At 43.3% G+C, this 26,850-nt stretch overlaps 1 protein-coding gene across 1 annotated transcript; it reads right to left on the bottom strand.

Moving 5' to 3' along the window:
- Positions 1-224: 224 nt before the first annotated feature.
- trip11 (thyroid hormone receptor interactor 11) lies at positions 225-26,271 on the bottom strand. Its single transcript, XM_088354588.1, has 20 exons — positions 25,875-26,271; positions 23,176-23,252; positions 21,458-21,568; positions 20,118-20,399; positions 19,347-19,406; positions 18,823-19,266; positions 18,193-18,291; positions 17,039-17,221; positions 14,989-15,834; positions 12,956-13,573; positions 10,215-11,516; positions 9,384-9,524; positions 9,101-9,294; positions 7,813-7,976; positions 7,620-7,723; positions 7,456-7,555; positions 6,017-6,098; positions 5,663-5,777; positions 2,232-2,336; positions 225-2,169 (listed from the first exon to the last, which is right to left on the bottom strand). Exons 1-20 carry the CDS (start codon positions 26,011-26,013, stop codon positions 1,882-1,884), a joined length of 5,454 nt encoding a protein of 1,817 aa, XP_088210714.1. The 5' UTR covers positions 26,014-26,271; the 3' UTR covers positions 225-1,881.
- Between the last annotated feature and the right edge of the window lie 579 nt (positions 26,272-26,850).

Below are 26,850 nucleotides of genomic sequence, written 5' to 3'. Positions count from 1 at the left end.
CTAAAATTCAGATTTTCACCTCATGGAGGTATTCTCCCTACGGAATATATTCGCATCCAAGACAAATTTTTAAGTATAAAATAAAAAAACTTCACCAAAAATTCAAGTACTTTTCCAACCTTGAAAATGTTTGAATTTTAACGTTGCGTCCGAAGGGTTGAAATAGCGCTCGAATGTCTCGGATTTCAAGCACCCGTACAAACCCAGCTTACGAGTCACCAACATGGGGAAGAACTTCTTTAATTAGCCTTTTCCCCCGCACCTTTACACAAAAAGAAAAATTATGCAATGTACAAATTTGTAAATATAAATATTTTTTTCATGAATATACACTCCCGATTATATTACTATTTGCACAAAATAACAGGCACTTGGATATCCCGCATTAGAACCGTAGAAAGAAAAAGAGTTCGCCTGGAAAAGCCGGTGGAACTGAAGGTTGTCGGTGTTCTGGCGTGTGCGTTACCACAATCGTGAAACACGCGTCGACATTCCCAGATTTCCCGCGCTCTGCGTCTCCGTCGTCAAAGAATCTTAAAGGGACAGTGTGTAATATTGAGCACCTTCTAGTAGTACAAGCTTTCATTCAGTAAAAAAAAAAAACATTGATTGGAATAATAAGCAAAAATACAGGAACTATTATACCAATGTTCATTCGTATATTCATAGGTGGAGAATTTTGTATTTCTTACATATTGCGGAATCCCTACTTAAGTCGTCGCCACGTTTGTCTGCTGTCTCATTGCAGTGCCGTCGAGTGGTCAAATATTACACACTGGGGCTTTAAAAATCAAAGCTGTTTTCAAGGTCCCTTGGATGGAGAAAGACGGATGAACTGAGTGTGAATAATCCAGCGAGGATAATCGATCGATGGCGATCATCGGGAGGGCTGACGCAGGAAAACACAAACTCATTTGCTGCCGGAATCACCAAAACTTCGTTTTGACGTTTCTAGCCGTCAATGGCAGCAGAGCTAAGATAGCTCCTCGACGTCTCCATCCGTCTATGCTACACCCGCTACGATTGAACCGCGAGTTAAGGGATTGTTCAATTTCTTGAATACGGCATAAGAAAAAAATCCTTTCTGATACTCCAAAATCAGTTAAGGGAGCGCTTCTTTTTCTTTGACGTCTGTAGCAGTCAATGGCAGAAAATGAGTTTTTTCTTTTAAATTGTCCTGATATAATAAAAAAAACCAATCCTCTGGTCCATTTTAGTTTCTCGATTAAAGGAAACAGTTGTATTGCTTTGACGTCTATAGCCGTCAACGGCAGCAAAAGTCTTTTTCTTTTGAAATTTCTAGAAGAAAAATTCCTACGACCCAATTTCTTTCTCGTTATAAGGAGGGACTTGTCTTCTTTTGACATTTAGAGCCATTCGAGCCAGCAAATGAGTCGAGTACTTTTTGGAAGTCCCCTAATTAGAAAAAAAATCATTTTCCATTTAAAGGCAAGCGCTCCTATGCCATTGACATCTTTAGCAGTCAATTGGGGCCTTGATGATTACAGTCGTCAATGGTAGGAAATGAGTCATATCTTTTTTGAATTTATACGAATTAGAAAAGCCATCTTATCCCATGGTTCATTTTCGTCTCGTATTCTTTTGACATCAGTCGCCGTCAAATACGCCAACACGACTTCTAGACCGTCCCTTCGATGCCAATCGGCGTCACTGGCAGCAAATGAGTTGAGGAATTTTTGAATTACTCAAACAAGAAAAACAATCATCTACAACGGGCTTTTTTTTTCCAGTTAAAGGGAAGCACTCCTTCTAGCCGACGATGGCACCATTGCTAAATTGACACTTTGACACCGTTTTTCTCCGTCGAGAAAAACAATCCAAGCACTTATTCCTTTGCATAGGTTTTCTCCTTCATCTTTGTCACTGCTTGAGCAGATCCTTGAGCACAGCGCCCCCGCTGGCCTGGGGGGGCACGGGCGCGAAGGTGGGCAGGGCGTCCGAGATGGGCTTCATGAGCAGGTGTCCGGCGCCGGGGCCCGCCAGCGGCACGGCGGCCGAACGCGGCGCCAGGAAGGCTTTGCTCGGCTCCGCCCCCCGCCCGGGAGGAGGCGGGGCCGAGGGCTGCAGGTCCAGAAGCGGGAGCCTGGGCGGGGGCGGCGAGGGCGCCGACTCCGTCTCCAGGAACTTGACGAACATTTCCGAGAAGGACTGGCGAAAGAGAAAGCGATTGGAAAGGGGTCGCCTGGAAGGAACCGATCGGGCGGCGTTACCGAGTTGAAGGCGTGGCCCCCGGCGGGCGCGATCGGGGGCCCTCGCCCGCCCAGCCAGCCGGATACCCAACCCGTCATGCCGCGACCCGAGTCCTCCTCCAGCATCTGGACCGCAAAAATAGATACGAAACATACCATCAATAAAATACAATTGAGACATAATGAAAATAAGTATATATTATAAAAATATCATATAAATTATAAACAAGAAAATGTCATAGAAAATTTAAAATACACATAAAATAAAAATAAATTTTAAAGGTATAAAAAGAAAATATAAATATCGTCTCACAAATGTAAATATAAGAAATAGAATAAAATAAATAGTTCCAAAATGTATACACATTAATACAGACTAAATAAGGGATAATATTACAGTAATTATATTCATACACATTAAATACTATACAATATAAATAAAAAATAGTTTAAGAAAAATATAGTGTGAAAAAAGGAAAAAAAAATACAGAAAATAAAATTACTGTATATAGATGTAAAAAAATAAATACAATATTCCGATATATATAAAATATGGATAAAAAATAAAACAAAATATTAATCAAAATTAAATGATAAAAAAACATAAAACTCCTCGGGCAGCACAGTGGTTAGCGCGTGTGCGGCACACTTCTGGGGTCGTGAGATCGAACCTTCCTGTGGGGAGTTTGCATGTTCTCCCCGTGCTTGTGTGGGTTTCCTCCAGGAACTCCGGTTTCTTCCCACATTCCAAAAACATGCATGACAGGTTTAATTGGCCGGTCCAAATTGTCCCTAGGTGGGAATGAGCGAGCCAATTGTCTGTCCCTGTGTGCCCTGCGATTGGCTGGCAAGCAGATGAGGGCTTTCCACTGCCCGAAGATAGCTGGGATGGGCTCCAGCACCCCCGCGACCCTAATGAGGATAAGCGCTGCAGATAATGGACGGATGGATAAAACTCCTCTTCATAGCCTCCCCGGTAAGGTCTATTTAGGGGTACTGTAGGGGAAGGTATGTCAGGAAGTCGAATTTTTGATTCAAGAGGAGCAGTGTGGTGTTCATCCAGGCTGCGGAACACTGGACCACCTCCACATACTCTGCAGGGTCCTTGAGGGTGCATGGGAGTTTGCCCGTCTGGTCTACATGCGTTTTGTGGACTTGGAGAAAGCACTCGACCGTGTTCCTTGGTAAGCCCTGTCGGGGGTGCTTCGGGAGTATTGGGGTCTTATCCGGGCCGTGCCCGGTGCCAGAGTTTGGCGAGCATTGCCGGCAGTAAGTAGGATTTGTTTCCCACGGGAGTTGGACTCCGCCAAGGCTGCCCTTTGTCACCGATTCCGTTCATAACTTTAATGGACGGAATTTGGAGGAGCGAATTAAAAAATGTTAAAAGGGTTTATTAACGATATATAATAAATGTGTGTTAAATGCATATATTCAATGTGTAGTTAAATCTAAATCACATCAAATAATTCAACAAATACAATTAATAAAAAGAAATGAAATCTACAAAACAAAACATTATTAAAAATATATCAAATAAAATGGCATCAAAACAAGACATAAAAGTAATTGCATTTTTTGCAGAACTGCAAAAAACTCGACGGTTGATTTTATCGAAGCGCAAGAAAACATGACTTGGTAAAAGTCCATTTGGACCGCTCCGGATCCGTTACGGCCATTTTGTGGCTGAAGTTCTTGGACGAGATCTAAGGGACCTCCAATTTTCCGCATAATGGGATCCACGGGGTATCATTATTAGTTGTTTTTTCAATGTTGCGAGAGGAAAGGCTTTGACCGCGGCGTCGTCCTCCCTCCTCGGCGCTCGCTTGCAGCTGGATGCACTTAGAGCGCCCCGTCATCCGGCCAGCGATTGAGGGGGGGTCAACGTGTCCCTTCCTTCGACTCCTCTTTCCTGGAAACCCGGGCTTTTTTTTTCCTCAGTTCGCAAGATCGAATCGATTTCCTTTTTTCGGGGTTCGTACATCTTTTTCAGGGCCAAATTCAAACACTTTTTAAGGACTTCTCCCATTTCTCCAGCACCATTGAAAAAAATCCAACGCGAATCATTTATTCTGCAGAGCCACAAATATAGCTGCCAAATTTTGAGTGTGCATTTATTAAGACGTGATTTTTAGATCATGAGTATATGGCAATGTTTTATGTTTTTAAGACAAATCTTTCCCCGTATAGGTGTTGGCTAAAAATGACAAAGACGTAACTTTCATTTTCAGTTGCAAAAAGTTCTTGCCGTTACAATTTACCAATGGAAGACACCACCTTCAGTTTTTTTCACGGCCCATAGTAAATGTCCAGAATTTATATGTAATCCCTGCATTAATAGACATTTCATAGTGCCCTCTTTCGGTGTAGCATGCACCGGACTTGTGGGGGGGGCTATAATGCTTCATAGGACAATGTCATACAAACTAATGCCAGCTGCCGTTAATCACGAGGGAAAAAGAAATGCAATGGTAAAGCAAAGCCGCCGTAGAAAAGTGTCTGACTCATTTTTCAGAAGACTTTTGAGTTTCCTTCATTAAATGCGCGGTCTATCGAGTCAGACTGCTGAGAAACGTGGAAAAAATGTCAAACGTTGACAAGCGCTCCACCCAAATTTCAAGCACTCTTCTATCCTCAAAAACACATTAAAACCCAAGCATTTTCAAGGATTTCAAACAACTGTAGGAGCCCTGATGTTTTCAAAGCAAAAAGGTCTCGTTTACTTGTACAGTGGGACCTCGCTACTTCGCGGTTCGACGTTCGCGGATTCAGAGCTTCGCGGTCTGTAATGGTTAAAAAAATTAAAAAATATTTTTTATCTATTTATTTATTTATTTATTTATTTTTTTAGGGTCGTCGCTACTTTGCAGATTTTCACTTTTTGCGGGAATCCCCCTCGGCAGACGACCCTAGCACGGCGCGCCGTTCTCGTTTCCCGGCGCGTGGTTTTGGTGCGGCTTCCGCTTCACCGCCACAGGTCCCCCCTAAAAAAATTCAAAAATGTTTCAAATGTATTAATAAAACAACACTCGTTTATTCTCATATTCTATTTACACGAATTCCAGAATTACTAACTACATTCATTCATATTTTCCCATTTCTATAAATCTAAATAGTGCAAAAATATGTGTCGACATATCCAAAAAAAGTGTCCTAATTTGATTTTAGTATTGCAAATATTTTACATTGAATTCATGCAATTTGACTTTCTGAAAGCCTATAGCATAATTTGATGGTGCATAAGCAGAACTTTTCTGATTTCCCTTTTGAACAAGAGTGCTTTTGAGCACAAAAAAGTCAAAGGATCCCGTGCGTGGTTCTTTCCGTCGGGTCATAAAAGTAACACGGTGTCATTGGAAAGCCACACAAGGTCGCACTTGTGCGTTTACGAGTCGCGTTGCAACAACAAGCGCTCCGGCGATGAAGTCATTGGTGGAACGGAGGGAAAGGCTCACCTTGTCGACATCTTGTCGGGTCAGCCCCAGGACGCTTCCCATCAGCCTCAGCACGTCCATGCGCTTGTTTCGGGGCGTGTGGAAGTAGCCTTGCAGGAGGTTACGCATCAGGGTCCTGGAAAACGGGCAGCGGGCAAAAACATGACCGGATTTTCTGCACTATAAGGCGCGCCGGATTATAAGGCTCGATCGATCTCTATACCGAAGCCGTATCCCGTCTGAGTCAAGAACACGCTCACGTTCACCAAAGCGCGCCCCCACAAAATAATCGGTGGTTTTATTTTATTTTGGGGTGCACCTTATCGTTCGGATGATATCAAGAACCGCAATACCGATCTCGCCGTTGCCACCTACTTGTCGATTTTGCCCTCGGTGCTGTTCAACAGGTCCATGAGTTTCTTCTGGGCCTCGTCCAGCATCTCCTGCCTGACGGCCACTGCCAACAAAAACACACGCGTGATGACGTACGTGTTCCCGAAGTGGCGGGCCGATAAAAAAAGAACAAACTCCTGAGCTCGTATCGGATGTGTGCGTTTCGGCCTCAACAAAAGGCTGGGAGAAAGAAGGGGAAAATCAACGACAGCTCCGATGGAATTTGGTTTGGAGGATTTGTAAACCTTTGTCAAGGTTTAAAGACCATTTTCAATCTTCTCCAGTGCCGTTCAAAGAAGAAATCTGACAAATTTGCACATGTGATTTTTAATCTTGCGTGATGAGTTTTGCATCTTGAATAAATCGCATATATATATATATATATATATATATATATATATATATATATATATATATTTGTGGATCCAAACAATACATGTGTCAATATTTGTGGGACAAATTTCTCCCCATAGATGTGTTGGGTAAATGAGAGTTTACATTTTCACTTCCTCCCATTACAATTGACCACTGGGAAACTCTAATCCATGCACTAATACACAATTCATCGAGCCATGTTTAGAAGAAACGCAACGGCAAAGCGAAGGCACCAGAGGACAAAGTCGATGCCATTTTTAAGCAGACTTGTTGAATGAATGAAAACTTTATTTAACATTACAATAAAAACCAAACAAAAACAATAACTCAAAAACAAAATAATTGACATAATCTGTTTGAAAAGGGGGTAGTAAGAAGCAAATGCTTATATTCCCTACCCCTTCATCTTCCCCACTAAATGTACCAATGATATAACAAGTGTAAAGATAACAGTTATGATGTAACAATAGCAACAATAACACAAAGTTAACCATCGCTCTAGACGCACTATTCCCAACTTCTCGTTTTACTCATTTTCTTCATCTCTGTAAATTTGAACGCGTGAATAGTTGGACATTGTTTGATCTCGTCTTGTAAATTTGTCCAGAGTTTGACTCCGCACACAGACAGACACATACTTTTCCTGGTGGTTCTCACCTTTGGGATTATGAATTTACGACAGCTCCTTAAATGATAATTTCCCTCTTTCCGAATGAATCATTTACAGACGTTTTCTGGCACTATGTTTTTGCTGACCTTAAATAGCAGTTGTGCAGTGAAAAATTTAACTAAATCATCTAATTTTAATCATTTGGACTGCAGGAATAAAATAGGAGTACGATCACAATATCCTACCCTGTGTATGGTTCTAATTGCATGTTTTTGGAGGATAAAAAGATGCTGTTGTTCCAAAACATGGCAACATTTGGAAACATTTCACCCAAAATTCAAGCTCTTTTCAATCTTTGAAAACACAACATTAAAATGGAAGCATTTTCAAGGATTTCAAACACCGCTATGAACCCAGAAGAGAGGGAAAGTCAGACCTTGGTGCTGGAGTTCCTCGATCCGCTCTTCCTTTCTGTCCAGCTGGTCGGTGAGGCGAGCCGCCGACTCCAGCGCCGCGTTGGCCTCGTCCAAGTTGATCTGCAACCGACATTTTGGTGGCCGTTTGCGATAAGAGCGACCCCCTCGGCCGAACGAAACGCACCTGAAGGGCGGCCGCTCGGTCCTGCAGCCCGCTGGCCTTCTTCTGCCAGTCGCTCTTCTCCCTCCGGAGCTTGTCCAGTTCTGCCGAGTACATGGCCTTCTCCTCTGAACGGAAGGAACCGCGTAAACATTAAAAAACAGTGCAGCTTTATGGAGTTTTTGCTGGTGGTCTATTTGGCCGTTTTTCCGCCTGCCTTGTTGGAACTGCTCTAGCACCATCTGCAGGTTGGAGAGGGAAAGCGCGTACTGCTTGAGCTGCTCCTGGGCCGAAGTGAGCTGCAGGAGGGCTTCGTCACGCTGCTGGACGGCCACGCTCAGCTGCTCCTGCAGGGATTCCGCCTGCAGACTGGCTTGCTGGCTACGGACGCAGACCAGGAGAAAAAAAAAAGGAATGAAACAAAGAAACTGAAAAACTGTTTTTAATGACAAACATGTCCTAAATAGAAAACTGATAAATAAATAACAAAATAAATGTACTGTATTTTCCACACTATACACCGGATTATAAGACCAACCCCTAAAACTGTCTTTTTTTTAATGCCCCAGCCTTGACATGAAAGTCTAAAGGGACAGTGTGTATTAGTAAGCACCTCCTGGTGGGAAAATATGATTCATTAAAAAAAATAAAAATACAGATTTAAGAAATAGGCAAAAATGCATTAACTATGAAATAAATGTCCATGTTTCAAAATACTCGGAGGTAGAGAAATTTGCATTTATTTGACATCACATTAGCCTCGCTTAAATGGAACCGACATCATTGCCAGGTCCCCCAAACTTTTTTTGCTTAGTTTTTTCTTCATTATACACCTTTTCCTTTTCTCTCTCTATCTTTGGCTTTCTTTCTTTTTCCATCTTTGTATCTGTTTTTCTTTCTTAATGCCATTTGTTTAATCTTTTCCTTTTTTTCTTTCTTTGCAAAAGGTGGGGTCACTAAGTGTCTGTAGTTTGTCTTTTGTGCTTTTTGGCACTCATTTCCGGTTGCACAGCACAAAAATACAACATCTAGTGTCAATGTAAGTATAAGGTGCATGGAATTAAATGTATATATATTAGTGCAACGATTGATCAGTCGAATGTGTTTGTTGACTAAAATCACAAAACATTTTATGCAACAGGAGTCGAATCCTGGCCGCGGCAAAGAGAGCGCCGACACTTCAATCTTTTCAATTTAGAGAGCCTCTAAAAGCGACTAATGTCGCTTTTTTCCATCGTTTGTTTCAGTGGCCGGTTTTTGGCCCGCCCACCCTGGTGGTTTGACTGACAGCATACACTAGCCTATCACAGTCGCACACACATATGGTGTGTGGCTTGCAAACTGTGCTGTTAAAACTTGTCTGGAATTGGTCAAAACCTCCATCACTCAACTATAAATCCTTGAAAAAAAATGCAGTGTTTTGCAATGTCACATCATCACATGGATAGATTTCGGCGACTCGCGCAGCCCGAATTTCAACCCGGAAAAAAAACAGTAACGCCGACCTGGCGTTCTCCACGGCGCTGGAGGAAGTGGCGAGGCGTTCGTCCAGCGCGATAACGCGGCGCCGGAGCTCCGTCTCGCGATCTTCGGCGGCCAGGGCTTCTCTGGTGTAGGTGTCCTCGATTTCCAACAGGTGGTTTCGCAACCTCTCCAGCTCCAGGTTGAGACGCTGCTCTTTGTCCCGGGCGTGCTGCAGCTGCGGGGACAACCAGTCGCTCCTCGTCCTCTTTTTTTTTTTTTTTTCCCCACTTTGCGATCCCTCCCGTAAAAAAAGAAACGAGCTACCTCGGTCTGCAAGGCGGCGCTCTCCATCTGCTTCTGCTTGAGCGCCATGACCACCTGGTCGCGCTCCTGCTGGAAGGCCACAGCTTTGTCCTGCATGGACTTGATCTCGTTCAGGAGTTGATTCAGCTCGCCCGATTTGCCCTGACCGATGAAAAGTAAGCGCAACGTCACCCGTGCGGCATTGGGTTGAAAAAAAAAATACACATAGGGGCCACGCCAGAGGAAAAAAAATGGCTGATTGATATATTCAATATTTGGCAAATGCCATTAAATAATCTTCATACAGATACCTTAGGAAAAAAAAAAAAACAACCCATAACCCAATCCATTTTTTCTCGTTTGCCTTTACCTGCACAAGATATGTTTCATGATTTGTTTATAAGGGACTGTTTTATTGTATTTGTTTTGAAACACTCAAAATTTACAATATGGAATAGTTATATTTCCCTTTTCAAAGCACTAAATGTGATGATTTTATTCAAAAATGAAATAGGGCTACTTCAGAAGTATTGTATCGCCTGTAATTTAATATATTGATCAATAAAATTGATTAAAAAAGCAAGTACAGATAAATATAGCCAGCTATTTGAATGTTGGCTATGAGCCCAATGAAATTTTTTTTTTGATGGGGTACACGGGCCAAGATATCCAGGTAAGTGCAATCGTATTAAATGACATCAGGGTGTTTTTTCTTCACTCATTTAATGAAACTAAAGCTATGTCATGCCCCCTTTTGGTTACTGGGGTAATTTCATACGGCTACCCGGTGACTACAAAACCCCTTTCGTGTAAAAACAAAATCCGCTAGAGAAGTTTCAAACGCAAACCCACCTGTTCCTTGTCCTTGAGCATCTTCTCCAGAGTGGCGGTTTTATCCTTGATGGCGCCCAGCTCGAACTCTCGCTCTCGCAGCAGCATGGACACCTGCATGTTGGTCTCCTGCAAGGCTCGGAACTCCGACTCTTTCTCCCGCGAGCGAGCCGCCACCCGCTCGTTTTCCTCCTTTAGCTTCCCGGCGTCCATCTCCAGGATGAGGGCTCGCTCCTTCAGGTTGGTAACGGCCTGCTTCAGCACCTCGTTGTCGCTCTCGCGGTTCTTCAAGGCCTCGCCCACTCGAGCCAGCTGGTCCCCTTTGCTTTTGATGAGAAGGTCCTTCTCCAGGGCCGACCTCTGCAGCGCCTCCAGGCTGCTTCGCACTTGCCGGAGTTCGGCGGCGTGGTGCCTTTGCTCTTTCTCGGAGGAGGAGGTGGAGCAAGAGAGCCGGTGGTTGTTCTCTTGGAGCGTCCGGATCAGGTTCTCCTGCTCGGCCAGACGGGCTTGAAGGGACGCGGTTTCGGGGGTGGCGGCGTCCGCCGTGTCCGGCTGAACCGCGCGGTCCCGACGACCCGGCAGGAGATCCTCGCCGGTCCCGATATGACGGAGCGTCTGCTGGACCTGGGCCAGCTCCTCGCTCAGGCTGCCCAACCGCATCTCCTTGCGCTCGTAGCTCTGAAGGAGCTCGTCATAGTCCGCCGAGAGTTTGGATCCGGCGTCGCCGTCGGCCGTTACGCGGGCCTGGAGGTGCAGCAGTTCCTCCTGAAGCTGCGCCGACTCTTGCTGCATGTTCTTGACGGTGGTCATCACTTGCTGCTTCCACTCCTCCATCTTCTTCACCTGTTGGAGGAGCGTATCCCGCTCCTTCAGCAGCTCCTCAAACTGGTTGCTGCTGACGCCGCCGCCGGCATTCTCGTCTCCGCTGGAGGACTGCAGCACGGTCACCAGCGTCTGACACTTCTGCGTTAAAGCGTCAATCTCGATGTCCTTCTCTCGGATGATCCGCGAGAGGTTCTGGATGGTCTCCTTGAACATCTCCTGACTTCCTGAAGGGTCGCCCGAGTGAGAGAGCCGCTGGATCTCCTGTTGCAGTTTGAGCAGCGCCGCCTCCTTGCCCGCCACGATGTCCACCAGGCGATGGTGGTCCGACCGGAGTTGGCTGTTCTCCCTGGTCTTCTCGTTGAGCACGGCCAGGACCTGCTCCCTCTCCACCGCGTAGGCCTGAAGTTGCTGCTGGAGGAAGAGGACGTCCTGACTGCCGGGGGCGACGGTGACTCGAGCGTGGAGGGCCTGGATCTCCAAGTCTTTCTGCAGGATCACCTGCAAGACCAAAAACGGGACATTTCTTCTAACTCACTTGAGAACATCCTTCGGTCGGCACTCTGATAAGATTATTGTAAATTTATAACAACAGTTGAGCATTACAGAGACCTTACAGGTTTTAGTCCAGTATTTTCCTTTCTTCAGAGAATTTTATCTTGTGATCTACTCAATCCAATCAACCATTTGCCTGTGGAGTCAAGCGGCATTCCTACGTTGGTCTGTTTTATGGATCCCTTATGGTGTCCCTTTGATATGTTTACCATCCCTCTCCTTACAACTCTATGAATGGAGTGTTTGTAATAAAGTAGCAGAGCTGCTGAGGTTCTGGTCCGATCAGGATCAGGACTTGAGCTGATTGCATTTCTTCATGAGCTGAAATGGAGGTCTCTGGTCTCTCGTTGTGTTTTGAATTCAGAGCTGTAACGTGATAGACCTAACATGCTCCTCATTTCATTCAATCTCATGAACTTCTATTGCCTTTATTGGAATTGAAGTATAATAATGATGCTAATCATAATAAGGCCCCTTCAAGGTTTCTTAGAGCTGAAAACCGGGCCGCTGAATTTAGGGGGACACGCCACCGTCGGTGTTCTGCAACCAAACTCCCGCACCGCTTTTGACCATCATTAAGGGTAATAGCGTTCTAACGGCGGAAGAATGACTTCCATGACCTTGCTACTGAAAAAATAAGGTCATCGTGTAAAGGCGTCTTTCCCAAAACTGCTGGTAGCAGACGAAAACGCCATCGTAAATTCCTAATATACACTAACAATTGTTATCCTCGATCAAGAATTGATTCGAAATATCAACTTGTTTACACAAATGATCTTTATTTGTAATCTACATAGTCATGCTGTGACTAAATAAGGGAGACTCGTGTAATCAAGATTTGTTATTGTTTAATAAGGGGAATTGCAATATTATTAAGAGACTGAGGTTGACAGGTATGCAAATTTCTACAAAGATCAAATGCATGAAATAGTGCACGTGTTTTTGCTTATTATTTGTATCAAAGGTGTTATGTTTTAATAAATCAATTATGTTTAAACCATATTGGGTTGCTTCATAATACACACTCAGCCTTTAAGAATCAGAATGTTGGAGTGTTTTTGAACTACCAAGGTCATACCGATACGATTTACAGAAATGTAAAAATGTTAAAAATTCCTTAACTCCTGGTTTCATAGTAGCAGGTTTGCATTGACGGATAAAGAAGTGAGTAGGATTCCCTCATGTGCGGTCCCTCTCAAGGTTTCTTCATTTTCCTCCTGCTGAAGTTTTTGAGTTTTTCCTTGCCCTCATGTAGGCTTTAGATCAGGGTAAGGTGTCATAATAGTTTGTGGCTTGCAATAGTCTGCAGCCCCTCGAGACTCCTTGTGGTTATGGGCTATAAAAATAAACAGGACTTGGATTTCCAACCTCTTCCAATAGCTTACCTGGGAGAGCTTCCCCACTTGGTCTTGAGACAGAGCCATCTGGTCCAGCTGCTTGGTGAGAGACAGGTTCTTCTCGTTGAGCTGGCTGATTTCCGTCTCCTTCTCTTTGATGCCCTGGAGGAGCCGCTCCAGCTCCACTTTGGAAAGGTCCTGCTTCTCATTGCAGTTTTCCTGGTTGAGAGAAACCGTCTTGTCTTCCCGCAGGATAACTTCGCCTCGACCGCCGACCTCCAAGGTACGTCGCAGCGCAGTCAGTTCTTGGTCTCGGGCCAGGAGCAGAGCTTCAAAGTCCAGCCTGGCCTGCTGCAGCTCATTTTGAGAGCGGAGGAGAGCCGACTGTTTCTCCTCCAAGTTCTGGCGGAGGTCTCGCATTTCGTCCTCCAAATGTCCTCCGGAGGACTTGAGCTGGGCAATCTCCGCCTCTAGCTCGGTGATGATGTCCAGGGTACGCGGCGGTCGGCTCTGCTGGTCCCGGACGTGGTCCATCTCCTCCTTCAAGTGGCTGTTGTCCTCCTTCATGGCAGCCAGCTGCTTCTCCTTCTCGTCCAGTGCTCGCTTGAGCGCTTGTATCTCTTCCCTCGCCGCCTTCTCTCCGGTGACGTGCAGTGAGGTTTGTTTCTGGTCAGGCACAGTCAGATTTAAAATGAATCGTCTTTGATCTCATCGATAACGACAAAGAGAACATTGTTTGCAATGCATGGCACTCCCAGGTGAACATAATAATAATAATAATAATAATTTCCTTTGTATTGTCATTCTTTGTAACAATGTACACAGAACGAAATGTCGATACACCTGACCCGTTGTAGCGAGTCGATGCAGCCGCAGCCAACAGAGGGCGCCGCCATTATACCAATTAGGTATGTCTCGGCCGAGGCGCGAACCAGCGACCAACATCTAATAGATACTTAAAAGAGAATAATTAGATAAAAGAATAAGAGGATATATAGGTAAACATATTTATAAGGTAGTGCTTAGAGATTGGCCTAAATTGTAAGTGCATTGTCACAATCATTCAATAGCAATTACATTCAGCAGCAACACTAATCCCAAAATAAGTCGAAAAATAAAATACAAGTACACATCCTTCGATGCAACTGGCAAGATATAAAAGTTTCAGTTTTGCGCTCCTGTTTAAAGTGGTGATGACCCTAGGTGAGAAACAGTCTCGAAGACTGCCCTAGTTTTAAAGGACCTGTGCGCCTACCATAGGGCAACAAATCAAAATGAAGCTACTGGTACATCTTATTTTTCATGTGGTTGGCAGATCAAGAAAGCAATATATTAAGTTTAGTAGAAAAAAAAAAAACGTTTTATTGTTTTACCTCAAATTGTACGTAGTATCTATGCGAAACTGCTTTTGAATAGATCGGTGATCCCACAAAAAGAGTGAGCAAAAATAGGAGAGAAGAAATTAAAAATGAATAGAAAAAAATTGGAAAGAGGAAAATAGAAAAGTCCAAATTGAAAGAGATAATAAAAAAGGGAAAGAAAACTGAAAAACAAAAAAGGGGCAAAAGAAAAAAATAAAGAAAAAGGAAAGCAAAAGAAGAAAGAAAGAAAAAAAAACAGGGGAAAAAATGAAATGAAAATATTTTTTTTTAAAATGGAAAAAAAGTGATAAAAGGAACAAGATTACTAATAAGAAATAAGAGAAAGAGAAAGTGAACAAAAAGAAAATCCAAAAAAGCTAGCAAATTCTTGGTCTGGATATAATAATAATAATGTACATTTTATTTTAAAGTGCCCCTCAGGACAGCTGAGGTCGCTGTACACAAACTACAAAAAAACTAGATTGAGAGAAGCAACACATATTGCCCTCTGCCATGCGGCATGCGGTTCTAGACTATAGCGCCCCCTGGGGGCAAGAGAGAAACAAGTTGTACTCGGGAGCCGCTCGCCCGCTCGGTATATGCGAAAAATATCCAAAAACGGTGACGTCAAATAACACCGAATAAGTTCCACCGTTTCCTAGAGTTGGATCTTTCCATTTCCAAGATGAGATGCTTGGACTACGTCTCACGGTTTCTCACCTCCAGCTCGGCCCTCGCCTCGACGGCGTCTCGTTTCAGCGTCTCGGCAAAGTCGTCCTTCTCCCGTAGCAGATCCGTGAGCTGCTTCTGTCCGGCGAGCGTAACGGCGAGCATCTCGTCGGTGTCGCGACGATCGGACGCCAAACGCTCTGCGTCCAGGCGCAACCGAGCGATTTCCGCGTCCTTCTCCCGATGGAGCTCGATGGCGCGTCGGTGTTCCTTCTGAAGAGCCGAAGCGTCCAGGGAGTGTCCCCGACTCAGTTCGTCCAGGGTCCGCTGGTATTGTTGGGCTCCTTCCGCCAGGGAGCGCTCGCTTCGTTCCAGCTCGCGCTCCAGTTGTTCCTTCTCCAGTTTGAGAGCTTCTACTCGCGTGTCCTTCTCCAGCAACAATCTCTGGTTCTCCTTTAGCAAGTTCTCCGTTTTCCTCGCATCTTCTATCCACTTACTCTTCTCCGTCTTCCACTCAGAGTTCTCCGATGTCACCTTCTCCAGCTGGTTTCGGAGATCCGACTGATCCACTGACTCACCTTCCTCCACTTTGGACTTTAACTCTTCTCTGGCGGCATACAGAAGCTCTTCCTTTTCCCGCAAACTCTTTTTCAGGACTTCTGTTTCTCTGCGGGCCTCCTCGCTTTGCTCCTGGGCTTGTTTGACTTTGTCCCGGAGATCTCGGAGGTCGACCTCCAACTGCTGCTTGCTCATGTGAAGGTCGTTGAGTGTGAAGGCGCTTTGACTCAACTTCTCTTTCTGAGCTGCGAGTTCCTCCTCCAATCGGCAGTTTCGTTCTCTGGCCACACGATGCTCCTTCTCCACCGTCTTTAGCTGCTCTTTTACAGAGAACAAATGCTGGGAAAGATAAGAAAGACAAATGAGATGATACGATACTGAGGCAGCATTGGGTAAGAAACATTTACTTCTAATAGTTGACCTCAAAGATTTAACATCAATTGGTCCCTCAGTGGGGATCGCAGAATCACAGAGCTATATGGTGGGGGACAGAAACCAAATGCTAACTCGCTAACGCCTTCCGATCCCACAGTACAAGATAAAAACATTCAAATAACAATGACTGCTTTTAGTGTGTATGATTAAATAACATCACAAACACATTTTATATGTTAAAAAAATATTATGGGTGTGACGCAATTTGGGATGGTAGAGTGGAGTAGCATGTGGATGCAGAGTGGGGAGAAGACGATAACGTCGGATAATAAATCAAACACGTTTTAAAACTACCATTTGGAAGGATTGTCATACTTTAAATTATTTCTTAGCCTTGATCGCCTCCTTATTTTTAACAATAGTCTCAATAGTTCAATGAATATGGCCATTAAACTTAGGGAAGGTAGCAATATGTGTGCCTTTTTCCCTTTTCTTGATCACTGCAAGGTTTGTTTCCATGGTTATCGCGTATTTGCTTCTCCTTCGTGAATAAAAACAGTGCAAAAAATACACCACTGCATAAAACAAACTTGCATAGTCTCTAATAAGCACATCTTCTTAAGTGAATAAAGACAGAAAGGCATTGTGGGAAGTAGTTCATCTAGTCGCATATCGGTACTTTCATAAAGTTTTGATGCAAACCAATAGCAGAGCAGCTTTTATATGACATTGACCAATAGCAGACAAGCATCTCGGAGAAGTAAAAGGCACGTGACTCACACCAAAACGTTTTGAGTTAGATACGCTTTTGGGCATGCAAAGTAATTTGTTGCTGGTGTGGCATAATGGGTAAAATACAGTCAAAAGGAGCTGAAAAAACGTATTCCACACTGTATCCCGGGGGTCTACTGTATGCATAAAAGGAAGAGCACATTAACTAGGATCACAATTGGAAATAAACACCTGAAAACAGTACACTAAAAGAAGATTGGAACCAAAGAAATCACAATGCTTAAAAACTGTCATAATTAGGACAGCTCAATGTGAATAGTGTATAGAGCTAGCCATCATACACAGGGGGGTGGGGTCGAGTGTATTTTACTAGAAAAACAAAAAGAGCTAAATAATAGAATTCTTTTTGAGTTTTGCCGTGCACTTTCTATCAGACCTGCGTCGCTTCCTGGTTTTGCCGGTCGAGTTCTTCGAGTTCCGTCAGCAGGGTGTCCCGTTCCTCCTGCGTGGCCTTCAGGCTCCTCTCTCGCATCTCCCGCACCTCCGTCGACTCCGCTTCGAGCGAGTCCTTGGAGTCGGATTTCTCCTCGGCGGTCCTCAGCTGTTGCAGGAGATGGAGCTTTGGAGAGAAATGGAAACAATACAAAACCTGTACATTAAATAATAACTCTATCATTCCTTGAAAATCAATACCTAAACGTTATACACAAACAAAGGATAAAAAAAAAAAAAAAAAAACTTAAAAAACACATTTATTAAAAAATATTTGTAAAATGAAAAAAAAGAAGGAAAATAAACAAGAATTAAACAAGTAAGAAAAATGTGCAGTAAAATAATGAATGAAAAAACTATAATAAGAAAAGCAATAAAATAAGTAGATGAATAAATAAAAAATTATTAACAATTTTAAAAAAATGCAAAATATAATAAAAAAAAAAAGAATTGAAACAGAGCTGAAGGTATAGAAATAAAAATACACACAATATATAAATATACAATATAAAAAAATATATAGGTTAAGAATTAACGAGCAGAAAACAAATGAAAAATAACAGCTGATGGAACAAAAATAAGAAATAACCACTGAAAAAAAATTAGCAGGCAGAAAATTAACTTAACAGCTAAAGGTGTGAAAAATAAAAAATTGTTAAATTGAACAAAGAAAATAATCCATTAAAATAAAATGATCCATTAAAATAAACAATGAGAATAATCGATTGAAAACACAGCTGAACGTGTTAAATTATATAAATAAATAGATTCAGGTGTAAAAAATAAAAATAGATGAACAAATAAGAAATAATAAAATAACAACTCAAAGAAATTATATATTAAAAAATAAAATTGAAAAAATTGAAAAGAAAATGAATTTAATATATATATATATATATATATATATATATATATATATATATAAAAAAGTACATAACAAATAATAAAATAACAAATATTAAATATAATAAAAACTAAAATAATAAGAAAAAAATGCACAGCTGAAAGTGTGAAAAATACATACAACCATGAATAAATCAATCAATCAAATAACTTGAATGAAAAAAGAGAAAAGGGTAAGATAAAAATGAATCCCACCTTTTCTTGTTCCAGCGCCTCCTTCTCCTCTCTCAGCGCACCGATGATGGTGTTCAACTCCAAGATATCAGCATGCTCCACTTCCTCTTTCGGTCCTGACTAATTTTCACAACAACATTTTATCCGTTTTTGTTGTCTTTATGACACATTTATTCCGCTATGTTTAATCTCGTCGCATGCGATGTTTCATAACGTTGACAATAAAGACAATTCTAATCCATTCGAAATAAGACTCAGTCCACCAGTATATGAAAATCATTTTACTAGAAACTATCGATGTTTCAGCACCAGTGAGGTATTTTTTGAAGAGTTCCACGGGCTCTTTAGCGGCCCTCAGGGGGCACTACATTGGAGACCACTGTTTTAAGAAAACAGCGCTGGGGACGCTCACACCTGGGTGATTGGCATGGCTTGCAAACTTGGCCTCGGTGCCGTTAAAACTTGCTCCTGATTGGTGGATGCTGTTAAAACCCCAACTGCAAAAATTCTGGTGTGCTAAACACGCCTTCGCTTACAAACATGGAACTCTAAATCCTTGAAGAACAACGCAACGCCTTCACAATATCACGGCAATATCGATCGGATTCGTCGTGCGGCCCTACTACCCATGGGGACTAAACGCTCGCTCACCTCCAGCATCTTCTTCATCCTTTCCATTCCCTCCTGCGCTTCAGCCAGCTCCGCCTTCTGCGCCTGGATCCGCTGCTCCAGCTGAGCTTTCTGCAGGGCTTTGCCTTCCTGCTCGCCCACTCGCTCCTGGAGCTCCTCCACCGAGGCCTGCAACCGGGCGTAGTTCTTCAGGAGAGCCGCGTTCTCCTCCCGGGCCTCGTCCCTCTCCGATCGCGTGGCGGCCAGCGCCCCCCGCAGCTCGGAGAGAACCTTCTCGCGCTCTTCTTGGGCCGGGTCGCCGTCCTGAAGCCGTTCCTCCAACTCCTCGATCCTCTCCTCGTATTCGGCCAGTTCGTGGCGGTGGCGCCGGCTCAGCTCGGACATTTTCTGGCGCTGGGCGTCCTGCAGGACGGCCAACTCGTGCTGGTGCTCGTCCACCTGTCGACTCATCTTCTCTCGCGCTTCCTAAAAAAATATCACAAAAACAAAACTTTAAAGCCGGCTCGGCTTTTAAGCAGGTTGATTTCACCCCTGTTTTCATTTACCGTAATAGTTCTTTGGAGTTGGAGAATCTCACCCTGGTCAGAGCCGCCTGCCGTCGATGCCTGATGAAAACATTCAAATAAAATGGAAAACCTTTTTTTCTATAATACTTTTCAGAGTGCTGTATAAAAACTGTTCATGTACAATAACAAAATGAAACGCCAACCTTTTCTTGCACACCCGACAACCCAAAGAGCCAAAAATATCAACTCACTCATATTTGTTCAAATAAATAAATGCATAAAAAAATAAATATTAAGGGCACAGACGAACCGTGCGAGGAATTCAAAGTCGATGTCATTTTAACTGTGTTTTCATTCAAATTATAACGACAATCTCTAAAAAGTGAAAACTATTCTTGACTTGATTTGTTTTAAATGCTGCGAGACATTATTAAACCTTTAAGTTTGTTGGTAAATTAAAATTTGTTTTTATTTAACTTATTTTAAATGCAAGTAGTAATTACATTTTCACGAGTTATTTAAAATAAAGTGGGATTTTAACAAATAATAATTTGGAATTGTAGATTTTCCATTTGAAATTGGGGAAATCTATTTTGATTTTAAACAAGTTTGGTAATGAGTAAAAATTGCTCATTTTATATTCATCTGGTCATTTCATTTTTTTGTAAATTTCGTTCAATACGAATGATTTCAAAATTTCAAAATGAAACCAGGAAACCTCGGAAAGGAAATATGACTTCAAAATCGATGAAGTCATTCGCTGCCATTGACGGCTATAGAGGTCAAATCTTTTTGGAAGGAGCTCCCGACCTGCGCCGTTCGCCTCCAGTGGGCCACCTCGGCCTCCAGCCTGAGAAGTTCCGCGGAGAGCCGGTTGATCTCCTGCTGGGACCAGATGACATCTCCGATGTCCATGTCGTCGCCGTGGAAAGCGTGTTGGGACGCCGGGGACGGAGACAAGAAGGACGACGCCGAACCGGAAGAGGCCGCGGCGACGAGAGGCCCGGAGTCGGCCGACTGAACCGAGCGCTGGAGCTTCTGGACCTCCTCTTGGAGGCCGCTTTGTCGGGCCTTCAGGTGATTGATCTCCACCTAGAGGACGCAATGATGAATGAAATATGGAGTTAGTCAGAGCTGGTACTTAGCGGGAGAAGATACGACAAAAGCCGGCAAAAGATTGCAAGACCGAAGCACAATCTGTCATGCGTCAGGACCCTGAGTCACAGAACTCAGTAACATGGGAGACTAGAGAAGGAAACTGTGGAAAACTCTAACGTTCCAGTAGACGCTACTAGAGAGTCCAGTAAAAGATTGCCAGAGCAAAGCAGAATTTGCCACGCATCGAAACTCTGAATCACAGTACTCGGCGACATGAGTGGCTCGAGAAGGAAACGGGGGGAAAAAATGGAGCTGCCTGAAGACAAGACTCGGCGACGTTGGCCCTCATTGATAGCTGTAGAATGCAAGTGACACTAAAGGACAAGATGGAGCAGCTAACATATCAATTGCGGCTAAATGTGAGTCATAACCTCCAGCCAAATGGCTAGCATGACTGGCTAGAGAATGAAAAAAAGCGCAAGATGCCTGAGAAATTCAGCTACGGAAGTTGAGTTACACCGAAGAACAAAGCTATAATAACAATAACTGCCAGTAGCGAGCAAGTGCCTAACAAGATTGGCTAGAAAAGGAAAAAGTGAAAACAATTGCAGAGTTCAGCCGTGTGTACAGTGGAAGGTGGCTAACAATTAAAAACGAAGTAGAAGCAGCCAACATTGGCTAGCGAATAGTGGCAAGCCATAGCCAAGTGGCTAACATGAGTGGCTAAAGAAGGAAAGAGTGGAAAACTATTGAAGATGCCCAAATCAATGAACTCGGCAACATTCAACAGTGGGAGGACGAAGCAGGAAGAACTAAAAATACCATAAGCAGCTAGCAGCCATAGCATGCAGCCTAGTGGCTTACACGAATGGCTAGAGAAGGAAAAAGTGGCAAATAATTGCCAGATCCCTGAATCACAGAACTGAAGTACGAAGCAAGAGGGCCTAACAATAACAACAGCTGCTCGTGGCGAACCACAGCGAGCAGTTTAGTGGGTAACATGAGTGGCTGGAGAAGGAAACAGTTGGTTAGTATGACAGTAACGTTCCTACATCTTTCTGCTGCAGGAGCGTCCTGTACTCAGACGACTGCTGCTGGATTTGGAGCTCGGAAGTTTCCAGCTTCTCCTCCAACTCGGCTTGGCGCTTTTTCAACCTTTCGCACTGCAAAAACAGACAATACATTTTAAAAAAAAGAGGATTATCCTTTAGATTTCAGCAGGCCAAACGATAAGAAGCTCGCCAAACAACATGCTAAACATTCTTGTCCCGTTGACGGCCTGATGACAATCTTACTGCCAAAAGTTTCAAAGAAGATGCTCAAAATTGGATGAAAATACACTCTATAATAATATAGAACAAAAATCACATGTTCGGTATACCAGTAGATATTTTAGGGAAACGGGACGAGAATATAATGTAGAATAATACGTAAAACTAGATTGTAAATCATAAAAGTCACAGTTAGTATACCAGCAGATAAATTAAGGCAGAATGATGACAATATATGATTAGATATAGAATACAAAACATGTTCAATGTACATTTAGATCTCTGATCCCTTTTCAATCACGGAGCTCATTTTTGTTATTAGTCAGCACAAAGGGCACTCGGTTTGATATTCATTTCGTAAATAGCAACTTAGCTAGATGGCTTACTAAATAGCTAAGAGGGTAGCTTGGTTAAAAAAAAAATTAAATAACTAATAGGGAGCTCAATAACTACCTAAAAGAGCAAATAGCCAGATAGAAAACAAACTATCGCTAGAAAGGAGGCCAACATTTAGCATGAAAACTAGCAAAAAGGGTAAAATATTAGCTAGATAGCCTGCAACAAATGGAAAAAGCTAGCTAGATAGCTTGCTAAATACCTACAAAAAACAACAACAAAAGAAAAGTAGCTTGATAGTTAGCTAAAAAGGTAAACAGGTAAAAAACCTATAGGGAGTTTGAAAGATAACTAAAAGAGTGAAAAGCCATCTAAATAGCTATATAGATAGCTAAAAACAAAACTAGATAGCTCGCTATAAAGGAGGTCAATTCATTTAGCTTGATAACTTGCAAAAAAGGTCAAATGTTAACTAGATAGCCTGCAGCAAATGGAAAAAGCTAGCTCAATAGATAGATAGATAGATAGATAGGTAGCTAAATACCAAAAAACAAAAAAAGTAGCTTGAGAGTTAGCTAAAAAGGTAAACAAGTGGTCAGATATTACACACTGCGGATTTAACCTGGCAATAACATAGGCATAAAATGATGTTATTTTAGAAACGCATATCAAACTAGGTGCCCTTTGAGCTAACTATTAACAAAGACTAGCTCTCCGCCTAAAAAACGGAGACCCCTGCTTAAAATTTTAGAACAGTATGATGAAAATATAGAATAATACACATAATCAAATATACGTGTTCACTAAAGATGTGCAAAACTATGAGATGGAAAATGAACAAAAGTGTCAAAGTGACATTTGACATCACTATTATAATTTCCGTTTTCTCATTAATGGAAAGAAATGTTACTGTCGCTTACCCTTAAAAATGAAAAAAAAAAGGTATAGAAACATAATCATAGAAAATAATAGTCTTTACCATTATTGATAACAACATAGTGTACATTGTTTACAACAATACGAATCATTCCAGGATAACGATAAAGAATTTTTAAAAAAAAAATTCAAAAGTGAATGAAAATAGTGTAAGAATATTCACAGCAACATCGAAAGAATAAACAAGAACGCCCATTTTCTGTACATAGGCAAGACGGTGATCCCACCTCAAATTTCTGCGAGGACAAGGCGGCCTCCGCGTCCGCCAGCTTGGAATTGGACATCTGAAGCTCGGTGCCGGCGTCTGCGTTTCAAAATGGAGAGAACCGTCAAACGGTCTGTTGACAATCTGTCGGTTTCCTTCCGAACCCGTTTGCCGGCACGCGCGGATAACGTCGAGCGATACGATAAACCCCCGGTTTATGCGTTTGTTCGGCTCCTCTTTACGGCATCATCTACCGCATAAATAGCAAATGATTTGACATGCCTTTAGGTTAACATCATTTCAAATGCCGATCTGTTACCGGATTACGTCCCGGCATCATGAAAATGCGGATGGGCTATAGGCAGAACCACCTCACACGATGCCTTTTTCTTCATTCCGTTAAGAATCTCATGTGATTCGTGAAAACTTTGCAAAAAAATGGGATACAATACTGCAGATCCTAAGGCTCGCAGAGATGATAATGGGAAAACATGATAACAATGGGGAAAAAATCTTGGATTTATTAAGAAATAGGGTTCAGGCAAACGAATAGCTTTGAAATATGGACTTCGCTCCACTCAACAAAGGGGACTACTATTAAAAATATGGGAGTAGTTCAAGCAAAGAAATCTTGCAAAGGAAAGACAACTTTCGCAAGTGGAAGTTTTACCATTTTACTCTGCCGCCACCGTCTCCTCTCTCTGCATCCACCCGCTTCTCTCCTCAACCAGCTCAAGTTATGTCACACCGAGTCTTCGACTCAGTTTTGATGGCGCACAAAGTCGGCTCGAACTGCAGATTAAGATACGATCGCAGTTTTTTTTGCTGGATATGCGATCATCCAGACATCAAGCGCTCGGTGTTTATTAGCCACGGACTGCTATGTCAACAAGACCCAGCGGCCTACAAAGCAGCGAAGCAGAGTGGCAAGACAGCGGCGTGACCGCCGAACGAGGACATCAAGTGCTCGGTGCTACGACCACTCGACATCAAGCGCTCGGTGCTACGACCACTCGGGAGTGTTTATTAGCCACGGACTGCTATGTCAACAAGACCCAGTGGCCTACAAAGCAGCGAAGCAGAGTGGCAAGACAGCGGCGTGACGAGGAAGCGCGCCGGGCTAACAGCTAGGCTAAAGGCTAACCCCTCTAACATCCATTTTGCTCTCCAACGTTCGCTCTCTGGACAATAAACTGGACCATTTAACAACTGGAAGTGGCATCGGACCGCGAGATGACGAACTGCTGCGCTAAAATTCTGACGAAGACATGGTTAATCTTATCTATCCCGGCTGACGTTCAAAGAACCTGTGCGGGTCAGATGTATCGACATTTCGTTCTGTATACACGTGTACACGAATGACAATAAAGTAAATCTGAATCTGAATCTGAAAGTAAATCAATTTCATTTTTGGGTGTTACATGTGTATTAATAGGGTTATTTCATATGATGCACATACAGTACTGAAGGATTTTATACAAGTTACATTTATTGAATGCAATGAAGATTTTTTACAGAGGAGGCTTAAGTTCAATGACAGGTCACGCCGTTCCAAATGCGAATGTTTTGTTTAGTTCTGTTGATAACAGGACTCTGACGGTGAAGGCCAGACGCAGGAAGCCAGGCAGTGATTTGATTATCGCTCAGGGTCCAGACATGGGAGGAGCCGGGGCGCCGGCTTGCGGAAAAAAGGCGTGGGCCGGAAGAAGATCGGAGAGGATCGATCGAGGGAGAACGAGAGAGAGGCTGGACGAAGACTAATTCGGCTAATTTGACGGAGTTCACTTAGTTAAATACTTTTAGAAATGTCTGTCCCTGTGTGCCCTGCGATTGGCTGGCAACCAGTTCAGGGTGTCCCCTGCCCACTGCCCGGAGATGGCTGGGATGGGCTCCAGCCCCCCCCGCGACCCTAATGAGGATAAGCGGTACGGCTAATGAGATGAGATGAAATCTGCCCCCGTGTGGAAATGCCAGTCTCTTGTCCGTCTTTCCACAAAAAGAAACAAGCATGCATTATTAGGTGAATGAAGGTTATGTTTGGTTAATGGAGTCAGATAACTCATTCGAACAATTTGGTAAACGGAACATTTCTAATATTAAATTCCTAACCGTACGCATAAGTAGTTTGGCATAGACACCAGGTCAAATAAGAAATGTATATATTTCAATTCATTCTATATAGGATTATAGGTGACCAATCCTATTATAGCAGCTGAGTGGTTAGCGCGTCCACAGCACAGATCTGAGGTTATGGGTTTAAATCCAGCCACCAGCCTTCCTGTGCGGAGTTTGCATGTTCTCCCCGTGCTTGCGTGGGTTTCCTCCGAGCACCCCCCACATTCCAAGACCTCAGGTTAATCGGCCGGTCCGAAATGTCCCTAGGTGTGAATGAGCGAGTGAGTTGTCTGTCTGGCTGGCAACCAGTTCAGGGTGTTCCCTGCCCACTGCCCAAAGAAGGTCCGGATGGGCTCCAACACCCCGCGACCCTACTGAGGATAAGCGCTGCAGATAAGGCACATGAGTCCACATCAGCACGTTGTTGGTCGCGATGACGTCACGAATCGATGATCTAGACACGTGATCGACCTATTGACTTGGTTTTGAGAAGCAAACCACGGTTATTGATTAGATATCCGAAATAAATCGTTTTAGATGAAATTTCCGTCCCCGCTGATTAATAATAAAGCTTTATTTTGTCATTTGTGATGATCGTCGACTCACCTTCGACTTCTTCCACTCCCTCCAGCAACATATCTTTGGTAAAGTTGGAAATTTGGCCGGTGAAGGACGACAAGCTGCCCCCGACCTGGCCCAGAGACTGACCGAGGCCGGAACCGATTCCGCCGAGCCACGACGACATCTTTGGATCCAATTCGGTTCGATAAAGACGACGCGGTCGAACCAAAACACGGCTCTTTGATGTGCTTAGCTTAGCTTAGCTTAGCCTAGCTTGGGTATGCTAGCGACCTAGCTTACCTATAGATACAAAATGTCGACAACATTTCTCGTCGCGTTAATGAACCTCGGAAACGGGAGAAGAACTTTTCCAGGCTTCGGTTGATTTGTTTGCCAACTCGGTTCCGGCAGACATTTGGAGACCGGCTGTCTGTCACTTGTGACGTGGACACAACTGCCGCAATGCATTGTGGGAATGGAAATTGACAGGAATTTTTTTTTTAAAGGGCCAGTGAGCAAGCACTGGGCGAAAAACTAGAGTATTTCGATTACTGTGATCAAAATTGTTTTTTTTAAATTTGTTTATAATTCCATGAGACGATTGTATCACTGTGTTTTGTTGTGCCACGAATGATTACAGCTCAGTTGTTTTTTTTTAAATACGGAGGCCTTTGAGGATCATGTGACTTTATAAGCGGCGGCCATATTGGATTACAAACAACAGAGCTGCAACTACAGATCGATCAGCAACCATTTTCAGACAAGTTTTCAAAAACTAGATAAATGGAAAAGTACTAGGAATGACCCTTTTCTTGTATGAAGAAGACAGAGACAAGCCGGGGGGAATCGGAGAGGAGGCGGACTTGCTAACATGAGGTGGTGTATCCCTGGATTTTCACAAAGAAAAGTTTTCCATCTGCCGCAGGGATGTCGAACTTTTGGACTGGCGTGACGTCATCCGCTCCGCTACAAGCACCCCTAGGGCATCATGTTCATCTGTTAATAAACAACGGGGTAGACT

This window comes from Urocampus carinirostris, chromosome 15 (genome assembly GCF_059441175.1).
Source record: "Urocampus carinirostris isolate Australia breed hairy pipefish chromosome 15, RoL_Ucar_1.0, whole genome shotgun sequence".
Lineage (NCBI taxonomy): Eukaryota > Metazoa > Chordata > Actinopteri > Syngnathiformes > Syngnathidae > Urocampus > Urocampus carinirostris.
The sequence above is the reverse complement of the archived record's forward strand: the minus strand, read 5'-3'. Positions and strand labels throughout refer to the sequence as shown.